The sequence below is a fragment of the Zootoca vivipara genome, chromosome 2, assembly GCF_963506605.1.
Source record: "Zootoca vivipara chromosome 2, rZooViv1.1, whole genome shotgun sequence".
Taxonomy (NCBI): Eukaryota; Metazoa; Chordata; class Lepidosauria; order Squamata; family Lacertidae; genus Zootoca; species Zootoca vivipara.
The window spans coordinates 5,153,778-5,177,724 of NC_083277.1; the positions used below are offsets into that span (position 1 = coordinate 5,153,778).

At 44.1% G+C, this 23,947-nt stretch overlaps 1 protein-coding gene across 1 annotated transcript; it reads right to left on the reverse strand.

Moving 5' to 3' along the window:
- Positions 1-1,296: 1,296 nt before the first annotated feature.
- LOC118080165 (vomeronasal type-2 receptor 26-like) lies at positions 1,297-10,505 on the reverse strand. The gene is made up of 3 exons (XM_035105092.1): positions 9,750-10,505; positions 2,921-3,047; positions 1,297-2,195 (listed from the first exon to the last, which is right to left on the reverse strand). The coding sequence occupies exons 1-3, from the start codon at positions 10,503-10,505 to the stop codon at positions 1,297-1,299; spliced, it is 1,782 nt and encodes a 593-aa protein (XP_034960983.1).
- Positions 10,506-23,947: the final 13,442 nt, after the last annotated feature.

Sequence of the window (23,947 nt, forward strand, 5' to 3'; positions counted from 1 at the left end):
TACGAACATGAGTCTGACCAAACTGCGGGAGGCAGTGCAAGACAGGAGTGCCTGGCGAGCTATGGTCCATGGGGTCACGAAGAGTCGGACACGACTAAACGACTAAACAACAACAACAACCACAACAACAACATGGTAACACTAGATGGCACTGTAGAGTTCCATCTTTTGCCAAGGTGATTTCGCATTGTGATGTTTACAACATGTCTTACTAAAACACTTTTTTGCTGTTTCTAGATCCAGTATTCCTGCCAACCTAGCAGTTCGAAAGCACATCAAAATGCAAGTAGATAAATAGGAACCGCTACAGTGGGAAGGTAAACGGCGTTTCCGTGTGCTGCTCTGGTTCGCCAGAAGTGGCTTTGTCATGCTGGCCACATGACCTGGAAGCTATACGCCGGCTCCCCCGGCCTATAGAGCGAGATGAGCGCGCAACCCCAGAGTCGGTCACGACTGGACCTAATGGTCAGGGGCCCCTTTACCTTTACCTAGATCCAGTCTAGAGAGGATATAATGCTTAGTTTTGCTCGAACTGCAAGGATAATGTTGTGCAAAAATGTTCTAACAGGGGTATCCATGGACAGCCGGCAAAGCAAAAAAAAAAAAAAGTACTAGACGAACTGATTTGAAAGGTACAAACTTATTTTAATAACTTCCTAATATCTCTTTCCATATTTTGAAATTATCCAGCATATCTTGGGCATGACTCACGCCTATTCTGTGTCAACTGTTTTAAAAATGTTTTGCACCTTGTACCACATGAAGAACACCCATGGGATCAATATTCAAGGTGACCCTCTTGATATGCAGAGCATGATATGATATCCCTCTTGATATGCATACCAATGGAATATGCTTCTTTTCATTTTGATAAACAATGCATAAGCAATTTGTCTGCAATAATAACTAAGAATTTTTTTTTATTTTCTTAATGAACAGCATTCATTATTATTGAATTGCAATGTTGTTGTTTAGTCATTTAGTCGTGTCCAACTCTTCGTGACCCCATGGACCAGAGCACGCCAGGCACTCCTGTCTTGAATTTCAATAAGGATTTCTTATTAGGCAAAATATAGAGACTCCTCAGGAAAAAAAATTCATAAAGAAGGTTTAGCAGGAGAAAAATGAACAGTGGAAAGGATGGAATATGACTCAAATGATTATTTTGTGTTCTGATTTCCAAAACAAATGCTTTTAAAGACCTACATTCCAAACTCATGTGTCCTTGCTTTATTGCTACCATGCTGGCTATCATTTGCAAAAACCAAAAACATATTTTAGGAATCAGGTGCCATATTAAGTCTTTGTAGTCAGGTGCTCCTTTGTATTCAAACTAGGCCTGAGTACAATAATGTAGCACTTGGGAAGGAAGATGCAGCCCAGAAGCCCAGCACTGGAGGCCAACATAGAGAAGATCTGCACGGCCACCATGTACTTCCCCTTGGTGCTCAGGTAGGTGGGCACAAAAGACACCCAAACACTGCAGAAGACCAGCATGCTGAAGGTGATCAGCTTGGCTTCATTGAAGGACCCAGGCAGCTTCCTGGCTAAGAAAGCCACTGTGAAGCAGATGGCAGCCAGGAATCCCATGTAGCCAAGGACTGTGTAAAACATGACAACCGATCCTTCATTGCATTGCAGGATGATCTCTCCAGCCTGGGAGTGCATGTCAGAGTATGGGAATGGAGGAGAGCTACCCAGCCAGATGACACAGATAAGAATTTGGATACCGGAACAGGAAATGACAATGGAATTAGCCAGACTCTTTCCCAGCCATCTCCTCACCCTGTTTCCTGGCTTAGTGGCCAGGAAGGCCAGCACAACGGTAATAGTTTTTGCCAACAAAGAAGAGACAGCAACTGAGAAGATGATCCCAAAGGCCGTCTGCCTGAGAAGGCAGGTCACTTTCCTTGGCCGGCCTATAAACAGAAAGGAGGACAAAAAGGAAAGGAGGAGGGAGACAAGGAGGATGTAGGAAAGGTCCCTGTTGTTGGCTTTGACTATGGGAGTGTCAAGATATTTAATGAATATTCCTAAAACAAGGCCTGTGATTAAGGACAAAAACAGGGCAGTGGAAGCCAAGAGGGTCCCCAGATATTCATCATAGGACAGGAAGGTGATAATCTTGGGGATGCATTGATCTCTGTCCTTGTTAGGGTGTTGATCTTCTGGACATTTGGTGCAGTGGTCTGCATCTGGAAAAAGAAGAGCATCTGCATGAACATATTCCTGCAAACTAGCAAAAAAAGAAGGTCATTTTTGAATCCAGCCACAATTGGAAACAGTCTCAGACTTGCTATTTCTGCTAATCTACACAGAGAGTTGGTCCTTTCCGTGTAGGTGCCTAGTGCAGATACCCCCTTATTTACCTCCCAAGGAAGAGCTTGGAGTGTTCTAGAAGTTCCAAGTTATTAATTGCAGCTACATCTACTCTCACCCCAACACCAGGTGTTCTCAGATGGGTGTAACTTACAGGAAAAAGTTCCTTGGGGGAGCATGGATTGGAATTCTGGTCTTCCCAGTACAAACCAATCACTCTAGCTACTTTACCACACTGACTGGTTCAAGGGAGCCTAGCAGATGCAGCAACACTGCCTAATTCTTACATACTCAAGGCCAGGCACCCCCAAACTTCGGCCCTCCAGATGTTTTGGACTACAATTCCCATCATCCCAGACCACTGGTCCTGTTAGCTAGAGATCATGGGAGTTGTAGGCCAAAATATCTGGAGGGCCGCAGTTTGGGGGTGCCTGCTCAAGGCTGTCGCAGTGGTACCTTGAAAGCTTTATTTATTAAAACTGTGTAGATCACGACAGTATTGAATTTATTAAATTCAACCCTTAGATTATACTTGAATATTTCTCAACCAAGGACATATTTTATTGCTTATTTTGTGGCATCTTCCTCTGAAGTCTCCTACCTTCCTGAGAGGAGATCATTCCTTCCGCACATGGAGCACAAGCGTGGCAGCAAATGGGTTTCCCTTCCTGAACCTTCTTGGCATATCCAGGGCGACAGCTTTTGGTACACCTGGCATGAGGAAGGGTCTGACCAAAAAGACAGAAAGCATCAATGAAAGCAATTTCTCTGCCAGTGTACAGTCTCAGTTTATGTGGAATGGACACGTCTTTGGTGTTTGATGCTTTTTTAATTTTTGATAACATTTTATTAATTTTCCATAATAATAATAATAATAATAATAATAATAATAATAATAACGCACATTTAACAATTTAAACCATAAATCTTAATTGTCTTCCCCCCACTCCCCCTTTTGGTTCCATTATTTTGCTCTTATTCATGCACGTCCTTGAAATCTTATACTCTTGACAATCTAATTTTTAAACCTTATTCATCTTATTACAAATGACGTTTAAAAGTTCAACTAATGTAAAAACCTAAACACAAAGCTTACAAGGTTATGCTTTAAACATTTCCATTATTTTTAAAAAGAAATAAATAAAAGAAAAAAACAATGTCCTTTTGGGTTTCAAATTGTCTAAAACGTCCTGCATAGTTCACTAAGTTATTTTACCCCTGCTCAGACCCCTGGGCTCTCACTTGTGGGGTCCCTCAGGGTTCTGTCCTCTCCCCCATGCTTTTTAACATCTACATGCAGCCGATGGGAGAGATCATCAGGGGGTCTGGGCTGGGTGTTCATCAGTATGTGGATGATACCCAGCTCTACCTCTGTTTCAAATCAGAACCAGTGAAGGTGGTGAAGGTCCTGTGTGAGTGCCTGGAGGCAGTTGGAGGATGGATGGCGGCTAACAGATTGAGGTTGAATCCTGACAAGACAGAAGTACTGTTTGTGGGGGATAAGTTTTGACCTTGACAGGATTGAACTATATCAACAAAAAAGTATTCGCCTGAGTTTCAGCGGACTGTTTTGACCATCATGTGGGAAGTAAGAATAGAACTATGTCAAGATGAGACACAACAGCAAGAGTTAAAGCAACAATTCCAGATGGTGATGGCGGAATATGATTTTTTAGAGGATGAAGCGACTGAAAGTGACAGTGATTTGGAGGATTTGGACAATGACGGGGACTATGATTTGGAACGAAAAGATGAAGACGATGGCTGTGATAACATAATGCAAAATGAAGCTCACCATGAAAGAAAAGACGATTCTACTCTGCAAAAAGTCAGGTGGAGTGCCCCTCCTTTGAGGGGGGCACGATTGGACTCACTGGAACTCCAGAAAACCCACAGGGAAGAGGAAAAAAATAATCAGAGAAGAGAAGAAACTCAGGGGTGCTGTGTGGAGACATGGAGGGCAAAATACTGTAAAAAGGGGGTGGGGTGAAGGGAGAGTGGGGTTGTGATTAATAGGATGGATTACTAGGTTTAAAACTGGACTGCTGACTACGGAATCTGCTGGATTGGAGGGTTGGAGCCGGAAATTGGGGATGAAAGGTTAGATTAGGAATAGTTATAGTTTAAAAGTGAATTGATTTTGGAAAAAGGTGAAAATATGGAGGCTTATAGAGGGGGGGGAAATTAGGCACGGGAAGAAAAATTGGAGTTTGATTTTTTAATGATTTAGATATTTGGTGAAAATGATAATAGTCAAGTTTTAAAATAGTATAAGGTATAAAGGTAATTATTTTATAGATTAAAGAAACTGTTGAAGAGGATAAAAGAGGGACGAGAACCGGGGAAGGGGGGAGGTTGGGGAAGCCCACAAAATATGGTTTATTAACTATGAATGAAAAAAGATTATTTTTGTTTTGTTCTTGTTTTTTCCTTTTTTGTCTTTTTTCTTTTTTCTTTTTCTTTTTTATTCTTTTGGTATGAGAATAGATGGCTGGATGGATGCCTTCCTGCGTACTGCCCTGACTTCCTGGAGCCCTCTGGTGGCAGGGGGGGACTTTGGGGGCAGGGGAGGGGGAGGAGGACAGAAACCCAACCATAAAATGGACCACCTCTGAATGCTCACCTGCGTGGGATGCTTCTGTGGCAGGGGAGGACCCATGGAGGAGGGTGGGAAGACGGTGGAAAAGGTGTTAATGTATGTACCATTTTTGTAATTTGTAAAACTAATAAAAATTATGTTAAAAAAAAGAAGTACTGTTTGTGGGGGACAGGAGGCGGGCAGGTGTGGAGGACTCCCTGGTCCTGAATAACTGTGCCCCTGAAGGACCAGGTGCGCAGCCTGGGAGTCATTTTGGTCTCACAGCTGTCCATGGAGGCGCAGGTCAATTCTGTGTCCAGGGCAGCTGTCTATCAGCTCCATCTGGTACGCAGGCTGAGACCCTACCTGCCTGCGGACTGTCTCGCCAGAGTGCTGTATGCTCTAGTTATCTCCCGCAGGGACTACTGCAATGAGCTATACGTGGGGCTACCTTTGAAGGTGACCCGGAAACTACAAGTAATCCAGAATGCGGCAGCTAGAGTGGTGACTGGGAGCGGCCGCCGAGACCACATAACACCGGTCTTGAAAGATCTACATTGGCTCCCAGTACGTTTCTGAGCACAATTCAAAGTGTGGGTGCTGACCTTTAAAAACCTAAATGGCCTTGGTCCAGTATACCTGAAGGAGTGTCTCCACCCCCATCATTCTGCCCAGACACTGAGGTCCAGTGCTGTGGGCCTTCTGGCGGTTCCCTTGTTGCGAGAAGCCAAGTTGCAGGGAAATAGGCAGAGGGCCTTCTTGGTAGTGGTGCCCGCCCTGTGGAATGCCCTCCCATCAGATGTCAAAGAGAAAAACAGCTACCAGATTTTTAGAAGACATCTGAAGGCAGCCCTGTTCAGGGAGGCTTTTAATCTTTAATCAATTATTTTATTCTTCTGTTGGAAGCCGCCCAGAGTGGCTGGGGAAACCCAGCCAGATGGGTGGGGGTAAAGATAATAAATTATTATTATTATTATTATTATTATTATTATTATTATTATTATTATTACGAATCTTCTTTATCTTCTTTGGTGGTGGCTTCTTCCTTCTATGGGGATGGGCTGGTCTTGGCCTGGTGCCCACTCTCACGTCTCTTTATGCTACCTCCCAGGCCTTCTTAATAACTTTACATTGCCACCACATATACCTTTTCCCCTCCCTTCCTGTTTTGTCTCCATCCAAGTCAAAGCCTCCCAAATCAGTTCACACAAAGTGCCATTTTTACCATCGACCACCTTTACTTTCCCTTGCATTTCCCTCTAACCTCCCACCTCAACCTTTCCCACCTCGGTGGTTGGTATGTTCACCTCTTTAAATTGTCCCACAGCCTCTGAAAGTAAGTTAGTCTTTTCCCGTATTTGAGAAGCTGCCTTATCAACATTTTCCTTTATCTCTCCCCATTTCCTAGCTTCCTCTCTGAGATTAAATTCCAAAACAAAAAGTCCTTTTCTACCAGGGAATGTATTGTTTTGGCTTGGTCAGTACTTTGTCAAGGCCATTTCACTAAACACAGGAAAGAAACCAAAACTTCCAGCCTCTTCTCTCCCCCCCCTTCCATTTTAATCACAAAAACAAATTTTAACAGTTATATATTCCCATCTTTACATCCATTCACAACAAAATAATTTTGCATTACCAATATGAATAAAACTATAATACTAATTATTGGTTTGATCTTCTTGAGAGTCCCATGGACTGCAAGAATATCAAACCTATCCATTCTTAAGGAAATCAGCCCTGAGTGCTCACTGGAAGGACAGATCGTGAAGCTGAGGCTCCAATACTTTGGCCACCTCATGAGAAGAGAAGACTCCCTGGAAAAGACCCTGATGTTGGGAAAGATTGAGGGCACTAGGAGAAGGGGACGACAGAGGACAAGATGGTTGGACAGTGTTCTCGAAGCTACGAACATGAGTTTGAGCAAACTGCGGGAGGCAGTGCAAGACAGGAGTGCCTGGCGTGCTATGGTCCATGGGGTCACAAAGAGTCGGACACGACTAAACGACTAAACAACAACAACATAATACTAATATTTTTTTAAGTCTCATTTAGTCCTCTTCTTTCCCCTGTTTTTAATCTTGATTTTTAACCAGCTGGTATCTTTTAATGAATTTTAATTCTTTTTAATTAGATATCTTCAATACTCTGAAAAGTCAAATATTTCTTTCCCAAAAAATAACACAAGATCAGGGAATCAGTCCCCATCTTATAGTATCTTCCATTAAATAACATTGCATTCCTTCTCCAGTTTAGCCTCCATTTTAAGCCAAGTTCAAGCACAAAGTAGTATAACTTCAAGTTCATGTCAAGTTCAATGCTTTGAAAAATATTGAGATTGGTATTAGAAAAGCTGGGTGTAATCTTTTAATCCTTAATGTTCATGAGTTGACCTACCTCCCAAAGAAAACTTCATCAGAACTTCACTTGTATGTTTTTCGTGCTCATAGCACCAGCAGCGGGAGCAGACTTCCTTTTAACAGTCCCATTTTGGCAGACTCAATGAAATTAGACAGTCCTCAGCTTTACAATCAGCTTCAATATTTTGGAATGCTACCTGTTTCTGGCTGGATCTGAGGCTTTGCTTCGCAGAGCTGCATTGCTACCTACGGTAGTTCCCCGGAGCTTTCACTTGGCTCCCCCCCCCCAATTCTCCACACCTAGAATCATAGAATCATAGAGTTGGAAGAGACCACAAGGGCCATCCAGTCCAACCCCCTGCCAAAAGCAGGAAACACCATCAAAGCATTCCTGACATATGCCTGTCAAACCGCTGCTTAAAGACTCCAAAGAAGGAGACTCCACCACACTCCTTGGTAGCAAATTCCACTGCCGAACAGCTCTTACTGGCAGGAAGTTCTTCCTAATGTTTAGGTGGAATCTTCTTTCTTGAAGTTTGAATCCATTGCTCCGCATCCGCTTCTCTGGAGCAGCAGAAATCAATCTTTCTCCCTCCTCCATATGACATCCTTTCATATATTTGAACATGGCTATCATATCACCCCTTAACCTTCTCTTCCCCAGGCTAAACATACCCAGCTCCCTAAGCCATTCCTCATAAGGCATTGTTTCCAGGCCTTTGACCATTTTGGTTGCCCTCTTCTGGACACGTTCCAGCTTGTCTGTATCCTTCTTGAACTGTGGTGCCTAGAACTGGACACAGTACTCCAGGTGAGGTCTGACCAGAGCAGAATACAGTGATACTAATACTTCCCTTGATCTAGATGCTATACTATTGATGCAGCCCAGAATTGCATTGGCTTTTTTAGCTGCTGCATCACACTGTTTACTCATGTCAAGTTTGTGGTCTACCAAGACTTCTAGATCCTTTTCACATGTACTGCTCTCAAGCCAGGTGTCTCCCATCCTGTATTTGTGCCTTTCATTTTATTTACCCAAGTGTAGTACTTTACATTTCTCCCTGTTAAAATTCATCTTGTTTGCTTTGGCCCAGTTGTCTAATCTGTTAAGGTCATTTTGAAGTGTGATCCTGTCCTTTGGGGTATTAGCCACCCCTCCCAATTTGGTGTCATCTGCAAACTTGCCCTTAAGCTCGTCATCCAAGTCATTGATAAAGATGTTGAATAAGACTGGGCCCAAGACAGAACCCTGTGGCACCTCTCGGGATGGAGAGCGGAGACCGGCAATGCCAAGCTGCCGTCCGTGAAACCGCAGGACCCCGAGACACCCCAAAGCTCCTCTTGGGGTTTTCGGGGGAGATGCGTCACCCTTGCACCTTCCCCAGAAGCTCAGTGAAGCCATATCTTACAGAGCTATAAGATCTGTGGTCCAACCGCCATGCTGCGGGAACCCGTAGGTGGTGTTTGACCCATGGGTCAAATTCCTTGGGACACAGTTGGGGCAGAAAGAGATAATCAAGAAGAGAGAATTACATGGAGACTGTATTGGCCTTGGGTTTAGCAGATGGAGCTGTTTGCCATAGCTGCCAAGTTTTCCCTTTTCTCATGAGGAAGCCTATTCAGCATAAGGGAAAATCCCTTAAAAAAAGGGATAGCTTGGCAGCTATGCTGTCTGCCATGATTACAAAAGTCTAGTAAAAACATTACAAATCTGCAATCATTGAAATCATTTAGAAATATCAAAATCCAGAGAAACAAACAAGCTGAAACAGAAAGGTACTGCAAATGCCATGCCTCAGCCATAAGCCAACCTGCTCCTCCATTTTCATGTTTCTTATTTTGACTTTCCTCCATCCTACCCATTAATCGGATAGGCATAAGTTTTATCGTTGTGTTCCCCAACAAAGTCTCAGAGGTTAACATACCTCTAAAAGGGAAAACAATGCAATGAATGGGTTTTCCAAACCTGGTTGAACAGCCTGGACAACGCAAGGGCCTCTTGGTCAATGGTGAATTTTGTGCCTGAGGATCCCTGTCTGCTTATGCTTCCAAATTTCACTGCACCAAAGGATTTGTTGGGAAATGGCACCCAGTTCACAACATCAGATTCGACTGTCAACTGCCCATTCTCATCCAAATAAACTCCTTCCATGGAAGTATTGTAAAACTGGGAACTTCCCAGGAAAGGGTGAAGCTAGAACAGGAAAGAAAACGTGGACATTTAGAAAAGAAGAAAACCATCTGGATAACTTGGCCTAATCTCTGAAGAACTTTGTACAGACTGACACTTTGTGTGTGTGTGTTTGCTGAGGAATCAGGTGGTAAAGTGGAGGTAGATTGTCTTCTCAGCAGCTAAATTAGGATGTGGGTAACAATGTACAGTAAATGGAGGCAAAGCTAAGCCAGTGTTGAGGAAAGCCTGATTTCAACTGAGAATTGAATTCACAGCACCGATTCCGGTTCAGCAAGGATATCTGAGAGGGAAACAGGAATACCTGCCAAGATTGTATCCTTTGATATTTCAGCCTCTTTTGACCCTTCGCCACCATCTGATTGGATGTGGAGGAAAGGGCAGCCCTTAAGGCCCGTGCCAGAGCAAGGACAAGGTTGTAAATACTGTAGTTATCCGGAGACAGGGTTTTCTCAATCACTTCGTCAGTCAGGGACTCCAGAGTGTCAACTTCCCTGCACCTTTCCCTTCCTTTCACAGACAACATGTGTTTTGAATATGAACAATTAAATGAATTCGCCCAAAACGGAAATATAGAAAAGAGAAATGTTTCATAGTCGTCATAGTTTGGCCTTCTTTTAATACGAGTTAAGAAAGAAAAGAACCCATGAATGTACAGGGGAGAAAGCAGATCATAAGACAAGTTCGTGGTGAGGTCCCACAAAGCTGTTGTGATCCAGATTTTCCCCAAAATGGTCTTTACATTCTTTTCAGTGCTTTGCAGAAAAAATATTGAACCATAGAAGTAACGATTCTCCCCATAGTAGACCAATACATTGACTTTGTTCCACGTGGACAATATTTTAATTATTTTAAAAACCGACGGTGGTTCCGTATTCTGTACTGGGATGCTATGTGAGAAGACAGCACAAATTGTGTTCCTGGTTAGCAGAGGCATCAAGGTCCTCATGAATCTATCTCCATTCTCGGTGTCTGGAGCAATGAGGCCAATCCAAGTCCAGTTGAAGTGCAGGAGGAGTTGGACTATCCCCAGATACTGATGCTCTTCTTTGGGGACCATTCGGTAGACAAACGGGAACTGAGTTTTGTCATTAAGAGCATCAGAAACAAAACCATAACTGACCTAGTAAAGAACAGAAGAGATTAGCTTACCTTCCAAGTTCCGGACTGCATTTTACTGCTTGGGCCATTTTACACCGGAAGTTGCGTCGATGTAACTTCCGGTGTTGCTTTGCCCTTCTATGGGCACCCAAAATGGCCGCCGGCGGCTTCAGAAGTCGCTTGTACACATGTCAGGAAGTGTGCCGACGCAACTTCCGATGTCGCTTTGCCCATCTATGGGCACCAAAATGGCCGCCGCCAACACCGGAAGTCACGTCTATGCACTTCCGGACATGCGTAGATGCGACTTTTGAAGCTGGCGGCGGCCATTTTTTGTGCCCATAGAAGGGCAAATCGGAAAGAAAAAAAATGGCCACCGGCAGGAGAAAATAATGGAGAAAAACGGGAGACGAAGTGATACGGGGGACCACCGGAAAAGGTAAGAAAAAAGGGGTTTTCCCGGGGAAAACGGGAGACTTGGCAGCTATGGATTAGTGTTGTCACACACACACAACCCCCCCCCCCGAAATCTAGTACTTTGTACTTGCCTGAATGACAACTTTCTCTGACCTGGGAAACAGAGAAAAGACACAGTTTCATAGAGGCTAAGGAGCTTTACTCCAGGGAACATAACAACACCCCATATTTAGTTGTTTGCTTTCAAAAAAAGGTGACAGAGTCTTTGAAGTGTGTTGTGTTTGCTTTATGTTATGCCCTGATCACATTTTGTTACTACTTTTAGAACATGTTTCTTGTAGCAGTTTTATTTAATTGTATGATCTCTTAATTATTTCTGCATTAAAGTGTCACATTTAAGAAAAAAGAACAGATTTTTTTTTAAAAAAGGAAAAGGACACAAGCAATTGCAACGAACATTTTTAGCTCACATTATACATATAATAGCTACCAGTTCTTCTATATAAGATTAAGCTCTAAATTTAGTTGCTATAAACCCTACCGATGTCTAAATAGATTGCTGACGTATTTGTAGTAGAAGAAACTTGCCTGTTGCTTGTCCATGATAAAAGATACGCCTTGTGGCATACTTTAAACTGTAATCCTCCTCCTAATATCATCAGCTCACCTTTCTTAAGTGAGAAATGTGTACAGATTTATCCCAAATAAATGTACAATCTTTGGAGAATAAATATAATTTGACAACAACAACACATTTCATTTTTGTGTTTACAATGGCACATTGCAAAATCATAACTATTTACAGTGGAACCTCTACTTATGAATAACTCGACCTACGAATGTTTCGACTTACGAACGGAGCTCCGTTCGCCATCCTGGATGCGGTTTAGATAGGATTTTTTCTACTTACGGATTTTTAGATAGGGTTGCTACGGCTTACGAATTTTTTCTCCCAATGCATCCCTATAGGATTCAACTTACAATTTTTTTCAACTTACGAATGAATGTGCGTTTGGAATGCATAAAATTCGTAAGTAGAGGTTCCACTGTACTGCCTTAACTATTTACTGCTATAAACCCGACAGATGTGTAAATGGGTATCTATACAAGATTGCTGAGCTTTTTGTAGTAGAACAAACTTTCCTGTTGCTTGTACATGATAAAAGATATACTTTGTGGCATAAACTCCTACCTGGAAGATGCAATCCTTCTCCTGATATCATCAGCTCACTTTTCTTAAGTGAGAAGTGAGTGCAGATTTATCCCAAATAAATGTACCAAGTGCACAACTAATCTTTGAAGAATAAATATTCATTTTGTGTTTACAAAGGCACAATGCAAAACCATAACTTTTTCCTGCCTTATTTATATGTTCCATTTTTAAATATTAGAATTCATTTGGGTTCTCCTCCCGGTTGTTTCTCCTCTAGATGACACTGCATTGAGCTTCTGTGGAGGTAGACAAATCCTTCCTCCATTCACTATCAAGAGCTGATTACTGTGCTTTGAATATGAACATTTAAATGCTTTCCACAGAGCCACCAAAGTGTGGTTCTTCATTTTTATACGGCCTCCCCTGTATTTCATCAACACTAGATACAATACTAGTGAATCACAGAATCGTCAAATTGGAAGGGACCACAAGGGCCATCTAGTCCAACCTCCTGAAATGCAGGGATCTTATGTGCCTAGAGTTCTGATTAAGACTGAAAGCATATAACAAGAATTTCTCATTTCAGGGTGTGTGTGGCCAGACAGAAATACTTAGAACAAAGCTCCCACTCCTGGGTGCCAAAATGTGTGAAGACGTTTAAGAATTGCTCTCCTCCCTGTACTCATCAAAACCTCACCTTCGGAAATGGTTTTTTAAAAAATCCAATCACAAATACTAACTGTGAAGGAAGCAGAGGCAAAACATAAGGAAGGGAAAATTATAGAAGAGTCAGTTCATATAGGTAGAGGCCACATTTTTTAAAAAAAAATCTTACATTTTAAATTTTATTTTTTATTGAAAATATTTCATTTAAACCAAGAAAAACAAGGGGGGGAAGGTTCATAAAAACAAGTGGGAAACTATTATTCTTAAATATTCTATACATGCTTATATAATGCAGTGGTATATAAATGATTATTCTAATATATATATATACAATTGTTTATTATTTATGAATGCTTTCCAAACATATATGCCCATAAACATATGTTGTATTAGTTTCCAGATCAAGTGAAATAATAGTACCACACTATTCTGGCTTCATCAGACCACATCTGGAATACTGTGTCCAGTTCTGGGCACCACAATTTAAGAAGCTTTTTGGCAAGCTGGAACGTGGGCAGAAGAGTTCAACTAGGATGATCAAGGGTCTAGGAACCAAGCCTTATAAGGAATGGTTGAAGGACCTTTGTTTAGCCTGGAAAAGAGGAGACTGAGAGTAGATAGGGTAGCTATATTCAAATATCTTAAGGACTGTTACATAGAAGAGGGAACATGTTTGTTTTCTACTGCTCTGGACGGTAGGACTCGAACCAATGGCTTCAAGTTGCAGGAAAGGAGATTCGGAAAAACCTTTTGACTGTAAGCACTGTTTGACAGTGGAATGGTCACACTCGGAGGTTGTGGACTCTCCTTCCTCAGAGGTTTTTAGGCAGAAGTTGGATGGCCATCTGACATGGATGCTTTAGCTGAGATCCCTGCATTGCAGGGGGTTGGACTAGATGACCATGGATTTCTTTCAACTCTAATATTCTATCATTCTCTGATTCTAAGAGTTACCATGTCTTCTATGTTTGATTAAAGGGGGCCATAGAGGGGAGGCATGGAGAGATAATACCCTTCTATGCCATTAAAGCTTAGTGAGCCAGTTATTTTTCATGAAACTAATGATCTTTCACAGGTCAAGGTAGCATATAAATATGAAGATATTAAGCAGGACCACATTAGGAATGTAAATCTCATGTCTTTCCTTTACTGTAAATTGCTCTTACTTTTGCAGGTTTATCTAGGGTTTGCTTAGCCTGAGCTCACGGAGTTTGTTTCAGAAATGCCATGCATTTTTTTTGTATTTTGTTTCTTTAATGTTTCCTTTTGCATATTTGTTCATTTGTATCTCACACGGCACTAGCTTTCATTACCTATCCCATTCTTCTGCATTAATTTCGACAATTTCCTCAAAGATATTTCTCCATAACACACATGATTTACAACTGTGGGATCTCATAGGTTTTCTGTGGGAAAGGAGTAGGGTGAGGGAGAAATGGCTTGGACCCATGCCTAAAAACCACATGACAAATGGAAAGCCACTCAGACCCAGGCTTTCTAGCCATGGGATGGGATGAATATCTGGATGACTCCAGAATCCCCTGACTCATCTATGTTAAGAGGGGGTTGAAGGCAAACTCTCCTTCTGCCTTAGAAGCAGGAATGACATTTTCACATCTCTCCAAAGAAACTGCAAAGAATATTCAGGATTTTTTCTTCCCTCCTGACATTCATACCTGTGGGGTTTTGTAGATGCTTGACATGATTGAAATATCTCTGGATTTGTCAGAGTCAGCCCCTTCAATAACAGCCAGTACTTTATTCTGTGGTCCACAGTAATAGTTTGGGATGTTTGCTTGCCCAGGGCAGAGCAGGTCCACCATGGCACCATAAGTCTTTCTGGCATCGTAAAAGTTGTCATAGATGTCATAGCCCAGGGTGAGGTTGGGGAAAAGCCTGTGGTTCTGATTGACCTCCCGAACAGCAAACAGGAAGGACAAGATATGCCAGAAGACCGCCCCTGTTTTCCTGGAAAAAAGTGTGTGTCACCTTGACATTCTTTTCACACAGAGACCAGATTGTGTCATCCTTTCCTGTGATGGGGTGGGGGCAAAAATCATGAAATGGATCTCGTCTGCAGCACCTGTACACCTGAGATCCATCAACCCCCTCCTGTCCAAATCCTAGAAGAATGAGCTATTCTAATGCTGGAAAACTCCCAGTTTTACAACACTTCCATGGAAGGAGTGTATTTGGATGAGAATGTCTCACTAGAGTCGGTGAAAGCACATAGAAAGCAATAGATGACTTTCTGGTATCCAAAGGGACGAAAACAGAAGACATGATTTACCAAACAAAAGTACCAGGACGGAATGGTTGGACCAACATGAGTCTGACCAAACTGTGGGAAGACAAGAGTGCCTGGCGTGCTCTGGTCCATGGGGTCACGAAGAGTCGGACACGACTAGACGACTAAGCAACAACAACAAGTTGACTTTCTGACATTCAGAATGAACCTGACCCATTTCCCTCCAAAGGGAGGAAAATAGAAGACATGATTTACCAACCAAAAGTATCAGAAATTAGGAAACATGCCCGGCAGACAAAAACATCTGGTCTCCATGAGGTCAGATTCACTTTGCATAAAGCTTCTACAACAGTAGGCACATAAGGACTTACCCATAAACTCTGGTAAAGGGAGGCTCATTGAAGACGCTTGGCTTCAACACAGCAGATACTGCGGATATGACCCCACTAATGTGGTAGTCTCCTGGCCTGTACCAATTCAAGGGTGCATTGGGATCCCTTATCAAAGTCAGTGGGCATTTGGGGTTCAGCATCTCTGGTGTTGCTTCAGGTTGTAGCAATAGCAACAGCAGAAGGTGACTTATTATGTGCCTGCCTTTTACTCCCACCTCCTTCTTGAGTCCTATCAGCAACAGAGCTAGCAAATCTCCAGCAGCTAAAATCTGATTGGAAGACCCAGGCTGCGGTGACTTAATCACAGAGAACATGCCTGGCGTACATGGCTTGAGAGCCAAAGAGGATTCAATTCAGCCCCACATGGGCAGCCTAACCCCACCCCACCCTCAGTGGCACAGTGGAGAAGTATTTATGTACCAGTCTCTTCTGGCTGAGTTTGATGAAGTTACATCATGTTGTTGTTCAATGTTGAACGCAAATATGATTTCATTCCTCTTGAGCTTTGGCAAGACGGTGACAAAGAAATCACCATTATTTTTAATAATTACATTTGCCTTTGCACCATGTTGAATTCCCTTCATGGCTCCAGGTGTAGAGCTGAAGAAAAACATGTTTCATAGAACCATAGAGCCATAGAATTGTAGAATGGGAAGGGACTTCAAGGGTCATCTAGTCTAGGTAAAGGGATCCCTGACAATTAAGTCCAGTCGCGAACGACTCTAGGGTTGTGGCGCGCATGTCACTTTAAAGGCCGAGGGAGTCGCCATTCGTCAGCTTCTGCAGACAGTTTTTCCAGGTCTTGTGGCCAGCATGACTAAGCAAAACCAGAACAGTGCACGGAAACACTGTTTACCTTCCTACTGGAGCGGTATCTATTTATCTGCTTGCACTGTGTGCTTTCGAACTGCTAGGCTGGCAGTTCTTGTAACTTGAAGCCATTGCTTCAAGGCCTAGCCTCCAGAGCAGGAGAAAAGTAGTTTGTTCCCTCTTCCATGTGGCAGCCCTTGAGATATTTGAAGATGACTATCATATCTTCTCTCAGTCTCCTCTTTTCCTGGCTAAAGATACTCAACTCTCTCCACCATTCTTCATAAGGCTTGGTTTCCAGACCCTTGTTCATCCTAGTTGACCTCTTCTGCCCACGTTCCAGCTTGTCAACATGCTTCTTAAATTGTGATGCCCAGAAATGAACACAGTATTCCAGGTGTGGTCCGACAAAGTCAGAATAGAGTGGTGCTATTACTTCCCTTGATCTGGACACTGTACTTCTGTTGATGCAGCCTAAAATAGCATTACCTTTCTTTCTTTCTTTTTCTTTTTTTGCTGCTGATGCATCACACTGTTGAGTTATGTTAAACTTGGGGCCCGCTAAGATCCCTAACTCCTTTTCACATGTACTGCTGGTAAGCCAGGTGTCCCACCTCCTACTGAAATTCATTTTGTTAGCTTGGGCCCAGTTCTCCACGCTTTTAAGATCAGGCATCCCCAAACTTTGGCCCTCCAGATGTTTGGGACTACAATTCCCATATTCCCCGACCACTGGTCCTGTTAGCTGGAGAAGATCAGTCTACATCCCAATCCCAAAGAAAGGCAGTGCCAAAGAATGCTCCAACTACTGCACAATTGCGTTCATTTCACACGCTAGCAAGGTTATGTTCAAAACTAGTGTGTTTCAGCCCGTTTAATAACGGGCGTGTTATGTACTGAGCTGAATCCTAGAACAATAGGATTCAGAATCAGCGGGAGCTACCCAATCCAACTCCAGGTGGAAGTGAATCCGCAACCTGATTGGCCTGCTGGAGCAGCCAATCAGGCGGCTGGCAGAAGTGAATCTGCTACCTGATTGGCCTGTAGGAGCAGCCAATCAGGCTGCAGGCAGAAGTCAATCCACAATATAATTGGCCCACAGGTGTAGCCCTGAAGTAGCCAATCACGCAAGGCCCATTGTGTAAATAATGTATATAAGCAGATGGTTTGGGGAAAAGAGCCATTCTTCTTCTCCTCTTCTCCTTGATGACTATGAGCTGAATAAAGAGCATGAAATTCACTCTCGACTCCAAGTACATTTCAGGGCGCTAGAACATCCTGGGGTTCGGAGAAGCGCTTGCGCAGTGCTTCTCTGAACCCTGGGACCTGTCCTTGCTGTCGGCGGCAGGGGGACAGGAACGGAGGAGGAGAAAGCGCTGCGTTCTCCTCCTCCGTTCCTTTCCCCCAGCCGCCGACAGGAAGGACGCGCGCACTCTCCCCCCCTGCCTCCTCCAACCGCCGCTCCTCACGGCCAGGGAGGGTTGTGAGGAGGCTTTCGCCGGCCTCCACCCTCGCTTCCCTGACGTGCCCTGCAGTGAGGCGGTGTCCGGCGGGAGCGGCGGTTGGAGGAGGCGGAGGGGGGGAGAGTGCGCGCGCGCAGTCTCTGCTGTCCAATCCCTGTATCCCTGGGGCACATGCGCAGTGACCCAGGGACACACGGGACAGCTTGGACGCAGGGACAACTTGGACATTATTATATAGGATTCTACAAGGCAGGCTTAGACAGTATGTGGACCGAGAACTCCCAGAAGTGCAAGCTGGATTTCGAAGGGGCAGAGGAACCAGAGACCAAATAGCAAACATGCACTGGATTATAGAGAAAGCTAGAGAGTTCCAGAAAAATGTCTACTTCTGCTTCATTGACTATGCAAAAGCCTTTGACTGTGTCGACCACAGCAAACTATGGCAAGTTCTTAAAGAAATGGGAGTGCCTGATCACCTCATCTGTCTCCTGAGAAATCTCTATGTGGGACAAGAAGCTACAGTTAGAACTGGATATGGAACAACTGATTGGTTTAAAATTGGGAAAGGAGTACGACAAGGTTATATATCGTCTCCCTGCTTGTTTAACTTATATGCAGAATTCATTATGAGAAAGGCTGGGCTAGATGAATCCCAAGCCGGAATTAAGATTGCCGGAAGAAATATCAACAACCTCAGATATGCAGATGACACAACCTTGATGGCAGAAAGTGAGGAGGAATTAAAGAACCTTTTAATGAGGGTGAAAGAGGAGAGCGCAAAATATGGTCTGAAGCTCAACATCAAAAAAACCAAGATCATGGCCACTGGTCCCATCACCTCCTGGCAAATAAAAGGGGAAGAAATGGAGGCAGTGAGAGATTTTACTTTCTTGGGCTCCTTGATCACTGCAGATGGTGACAGCAGTCATGAAATTAAAAGACACCTGCTTCTTGGGAGAAAAGCAATGACAAACCTAGACAGCATCTTAAAAAGCAGAGACATCACCTTGCCTACAAAGGTCCGTATAGTTAAAGCTATGGTTTTCCCAGTAGTGTTGTATGGAAGTGAGAGCTGGACCATAAAGAAGGCTGATCGCCGAAGAATGGATGCTTTTGAATTATGATGCTGGAGGAGACTCTTGAGAGTCCCATGGACTGCAAGAAGATCAAACCTATCCATTCTTAAGGAAATCAGCCCTGAGTGCTCTACTTTGGCCACCTCATGAGAAGAGCAGACTCCCTGGAAAAGACTCTGATGTTAGGAAAGATGGAGGGCACAAGGAGAAGGGGACGACAGAGGGTGAGATGGTTGGACAGTGTTCTCGTAGCTACGAACATGAGTTTGACCAAACTGCGGGAGGCAGTGGAAGACAGGAGTGCCTGGCGTGTTGTGGTCCATGAGGTCACGAAGAGTCGGACACGGCTTAACAACTAAATAACAACAAAACAAAATCATATCACCCCTTAACCTTCTCTTCTCCAGGCTAAATATACCCAGTTCCCTAAGCCGCTCCTCATAAGGTATTGTTTCCAGGCCTTTGACCATATTATTATTTATACCCCACCCATCTGCCTGGGTTTCCCCAGCCACTCTGGGCAGCTTCCAACCGAATATTAAAACAGTACAGCATTAAACATTAAAAACTTCCCTAAACAGGGCCGCCTTCAGTTGTCTTCTAAAAGTAAAATAGTTACTTATTGCCTTGACATCTGCTGGGAGGGCGTTCCACAGGACGGGTGCCACTACCGAGAAGGCCCTCTGTCTGGTTCCCTGTAACCTCACTTCTCGCAATGAGGGAACCGCCAGAAGGCTCTCGGTGCTGGATCTCAGTGTCTGGGTTGAATGGTGGGGGTGGAGACGCTCCTTCAGGTATACAGGACATGTTCCAGCTTGTCAGTATCCTTCTTGAACTGTGGTGCCCAGAACTGGACACAGTACTCCAGGTGAGGTCTGACCAGAGCAGAATACAGTGGTACTATTACTTCCCTAGATCTAGACGCTATACTCCTATTGATGCAGCCCAGAATTGCATTGGCTTTTTAAGCTGCTGCATCACACTGTTGACTCACGTCAAGTTTGTGGTCTCCTAGATCCAAGAATCCTAGGTCCTTTTCACATGTACTGCTCTCAAGCCAGGTGTCACAATGACTTTGATGATGGGCTTGAGGGCATCCTGGGCAAGCTTGCAGATGATACGAAATTAGGAGGTGTGGCTAATACCCCAGAGGACAGGATCACACATCAAAATGACATTAACAGATTAGACAACTGGGCCCAAAGCAAACAAGATGAATTTTAACAGGGAGAAATGTAAAGTACTACACTTGGGCTATACTGCCATCCTCTAAGAGAAGAATAGACAAATTCATGGAGGAGAGGATGGCAGTATGCCTCTGAATCCCAGTCGATGGGACTTTCAAGTTGGTGGCCTCCTGTTGGCATTGTTATACATCAAGAAGTACACAGGGTTCTCCCATGACACCCCCCTGCGGTACATCTTCCCTTCTCTTTGCTGTGCTGGGAGAGCCTTGACCTAGCACTGCACACCCCTCCCTTTGAGTTGGGATGCAGGGGAGCCCCTTTCTGGTTCTAAACTGTGATGCAGGAGCAGGTAGGAAGAGGAGTGTGGAGAGGGCCTCTTGGGGGCAACAGCTGTAGTAGAGTCTTGTGCTGTGACTACGTACACACAATGTAGATTTACAGTGCATTTAACAGGGCTGCCATAGGGGCTGCCTGGGGGCTTTGGGGGACTCCACCTGATGTAGATTTGTTGTTGTTGTTGTTTAGTCGTTTAGTCGTGTCCGACTCTTCGTGACCCCATGGACCATAGCACGCCAGGCACTCCTGTCTTCCACTGCCTCCCGCAGTTTGGTCAAACTCATGTTCGTAGCTTCGAGAACACTGTCCAACCATCTTGTCCTCTGACGTCCCCTTCTCCTAGTGCCCTCAATCTTTCCCAACATCAGGGTCTTTTCCAAGGATTCTTCTCTTCTCATGAGGTGGCCAAAGTATTGGAGCCTCAGCTTCACGATCTGTCCTTCCAGGGAGCACTCAGGGCTGATTTCCTTAAGAATGGATAGGTTTGATCTTCTTGCAGTCCATGGGACTCTCAAGAGTCTCCTCCAGCACCACAATTCAAAAGCATCGATTCTTCGGCGATCAGCCTTCTTTATGGTCCAGCTCTCACTTCCATACATCACTACTGGGAAAACCATAGCTTTAACTATACAGACAGTACATTTAATAGGGCTGCCATTTGTCTGCCAGACATTACCAGGTTTTCAAAGGAATTGACATCCAAGGGGAATTACTGAAAGGTGGTGCTTTGTCCAAGAAGAAGAAGAGTTTGTATTTGATATCCCGCTTTATCACTACCCGAAGGAGTCTCAAAGCAGCTAACATTCTCCTTTCCCTTCCTCCCCCACAACAAACACTCTGTGAGGTTAGTGGGCTGAGAGACTTCAGAGAAGTGTGACTAGCCCAAGGTCACCCAGCAGCTGCATGTGGAGGAGTGGGGAAGCGAACCCATTTCCCCAGATTACGAGTCTACCGCTCTTAACCACTGCACCACACTGGGGAGAAGAAAAAAGCTCAAATTTTTTGGGATCTTCCTAAAAGAAGTTCAATAATTTTGGGGTGTCCTGGTTTTTTACTTTTTGAAATATGGTAACCCTACATTTAAGCTGCATGACCTGCCCCCAGAGAATCCTGGGAACTAGATTGCTAAGGATGTGGAGAGGTAAACTCCAGTTCCCAGGATTCTTTGGGAGAGCAAAACCATGTGCTTTAAATGTATGGGGTATGAGGAGGTTTTTAGGGGCAGAGCAATGGCAGGTAGAAGGACTGCATAGAGTGGAGATCAACCAGGGGAAGACTTTGGTCTCTGAACCCAGCTGCCCCACCCTCCTGCCACTGCCCTCCCCTTCCCCAAACACTGCCAACCTGCAGTTTCTCCCCAATTCCTAACATTATTCTGCCTTCCTTGCAAGCAAAAGCCCCAGTCACTTGGCACTATCATCCACTCCTGCCTTTAAAATCCACCTTTCTGCTTCCATGGCATGTAACATGTTGTACCCAGAGCATTTCCTTGGAGAATGGCTCAAGCACCATAGAACTGTAGAGTTGAAAGGGCCCTCAAGGGTCATCTAGTCCAACCCCCTGCGGTGGAGGGATCTCAGCTATAGCACCCATGACAGATGGCCATCCAACCTCTGCTTAAAAACCCCCAAGAAAGGAGAAAGGAGAGTCCACAACCTCATCAGGAAGTACACTCCATGTCAAGCAGCAGCATGAGACACAATTGTATTCCCAGGCAAGAAGCACAGTAGGCGTGAGATTTCTGCTAGAGGCTCCCATGGGGGTTAGGAAGGGAGCAAGACAAGCCCAGCTTCTGTCTCAAAGTCCTGGAAGTGATTCATGAAGGGGGGGGGAAACCAACCCTGCCATTAGACAGAAAGCACTGGGCACCTCAAACAACTGGTTTTGAGTGTCATGAAAGGGCAATAAATAATAATAATAATATTTATACCCCATCCATCTGGCTGTTTGTTTATGTATGAGCCACTGTGGTGTAGTGGTTAGACTGTTGGACTAGGACCTGGTAGACCAGAGTTCACACCCCCACTTAGCCATGAAGCCCATTGGGTAACCTTGAGCAGTCACTGCCTCTCAGTGTAACAGGGTTGCCATGAAAATAAACTGGGGAGGAGAAGAACCGTGTATGATTGAACCTGGGACCTGATCCATGCAAAAAGAAAATGCTGTACTGCAGACCTTTCCTAAATGTTCAAGTGTACAGGTGTAACAAATCCATATTTTGTGACTGTTAATCCTAGTCTGCCCCTCCCTAATATCAAAGTTGGTGATCTTAGGTTCACTGGTAGGGCAGAGAAGGTGGGGTCACCTACAAACAAAGAAGAGGAGGATGGACAGCCCCCATCTGGTCATCCATGCTGTGCAGATATGTGATAGTTCAAATATATTCATTAATAAATATCTACGGATTCTCTAAAAAGGTGTTTATTTCGTGAGTTTTGTCAAGTGTCGGGCTATGGGACGCAGTGGGGATTTCTCACAAACATGTTTTTCCTCAAGTTCTCCACCTGTTCCTTGATCAATCCAGGAGGTTGCAGGAGGTGATGTTTAATTATGTGCCTAATTGTGTAATTATAGTCTTCTCGCCAAATCTCCAGGGATTTCTCCATAAAGATTGCCTTTGCAACAGGTAACGTAAAGTCAGAACCAAGGCCCAAACAAAAAAAGGTATCTTTTCAAGAACTCACCAGATGTGCTCTGCTTCAAGGCCAAAGGCCAATAGGGTCCAGCATTTCTGTGCACTCTGGCCCTTGTCGTGGTGTCCTGTTGCATCAGAAGCGGTTTAGTCATGCTGGCCACATGACCCAGAAAACTGTCTGTGAATAAACGCTGGCTCGGCTCCCTCAGTCTGAAAGCCGACATGAGCAACACACCCCAGGTCAAATTTGACTGGACTTAACCTGCAGTTTCCATCCTCAAAGGCACCCCAATATTTAACTCATTGCAGTAGTCCAACCAAGAGGAGAAGTTGAGCTTTTGCAGTTGTGGTTTGGGGTCCTGCAAGGTTCTGCATCATTTGGTTGGAGGAGTTATTTGTTCTTGCACGAGGTTGTGTCTCCTTTTTGGTCTTGTTTTTTATTTTGTTGTACTTATTTTGCCTTTGTGGGCGAACATTGCCAGTTTTTCCTCCATGAAATAGCTATTTTGTGGTGCCCACAACAGTGTCTTCCTTTTCCACATGTGCACCCAACCAAGCCCAAAAATGGTGGGGGACCCCAAGTGCCAGGAAAGACTACTTGTTTTCTCTCCACTTTGCTATGAAACATTCACACCCCACTTCTCTCTCAGTGGAAAACTGTTTTTTTTAATAAAAAACAACAACTTCAAGGCTAGCTAGAAAAATCTTGATTTTTGACTCACATGAAGGTATAGCAGAGCTCAGGTTGAGAACTCTAGAAAGGGTGGGAAATGACTGAGGCTCGCCAGTCACAAAATGGCACTGTAGGGGTGAAGCCAGTGACAAAAAAAAAAAATCCTAAAATGCTCAACCAACAGTGGTACCTCGGGTTAAGAACTTAATTCGTTCTGGAGGTCCGTTCTTAACCTGAAACTGTTCTTAACCTGAGACACCACTTTAGCTAGTGCGGCCTCCCGCTGCTGGAGCATGATTTCTGTTCTCATCGTGAAGCGAAGTTCTTAACCTGAGGTACTATTTC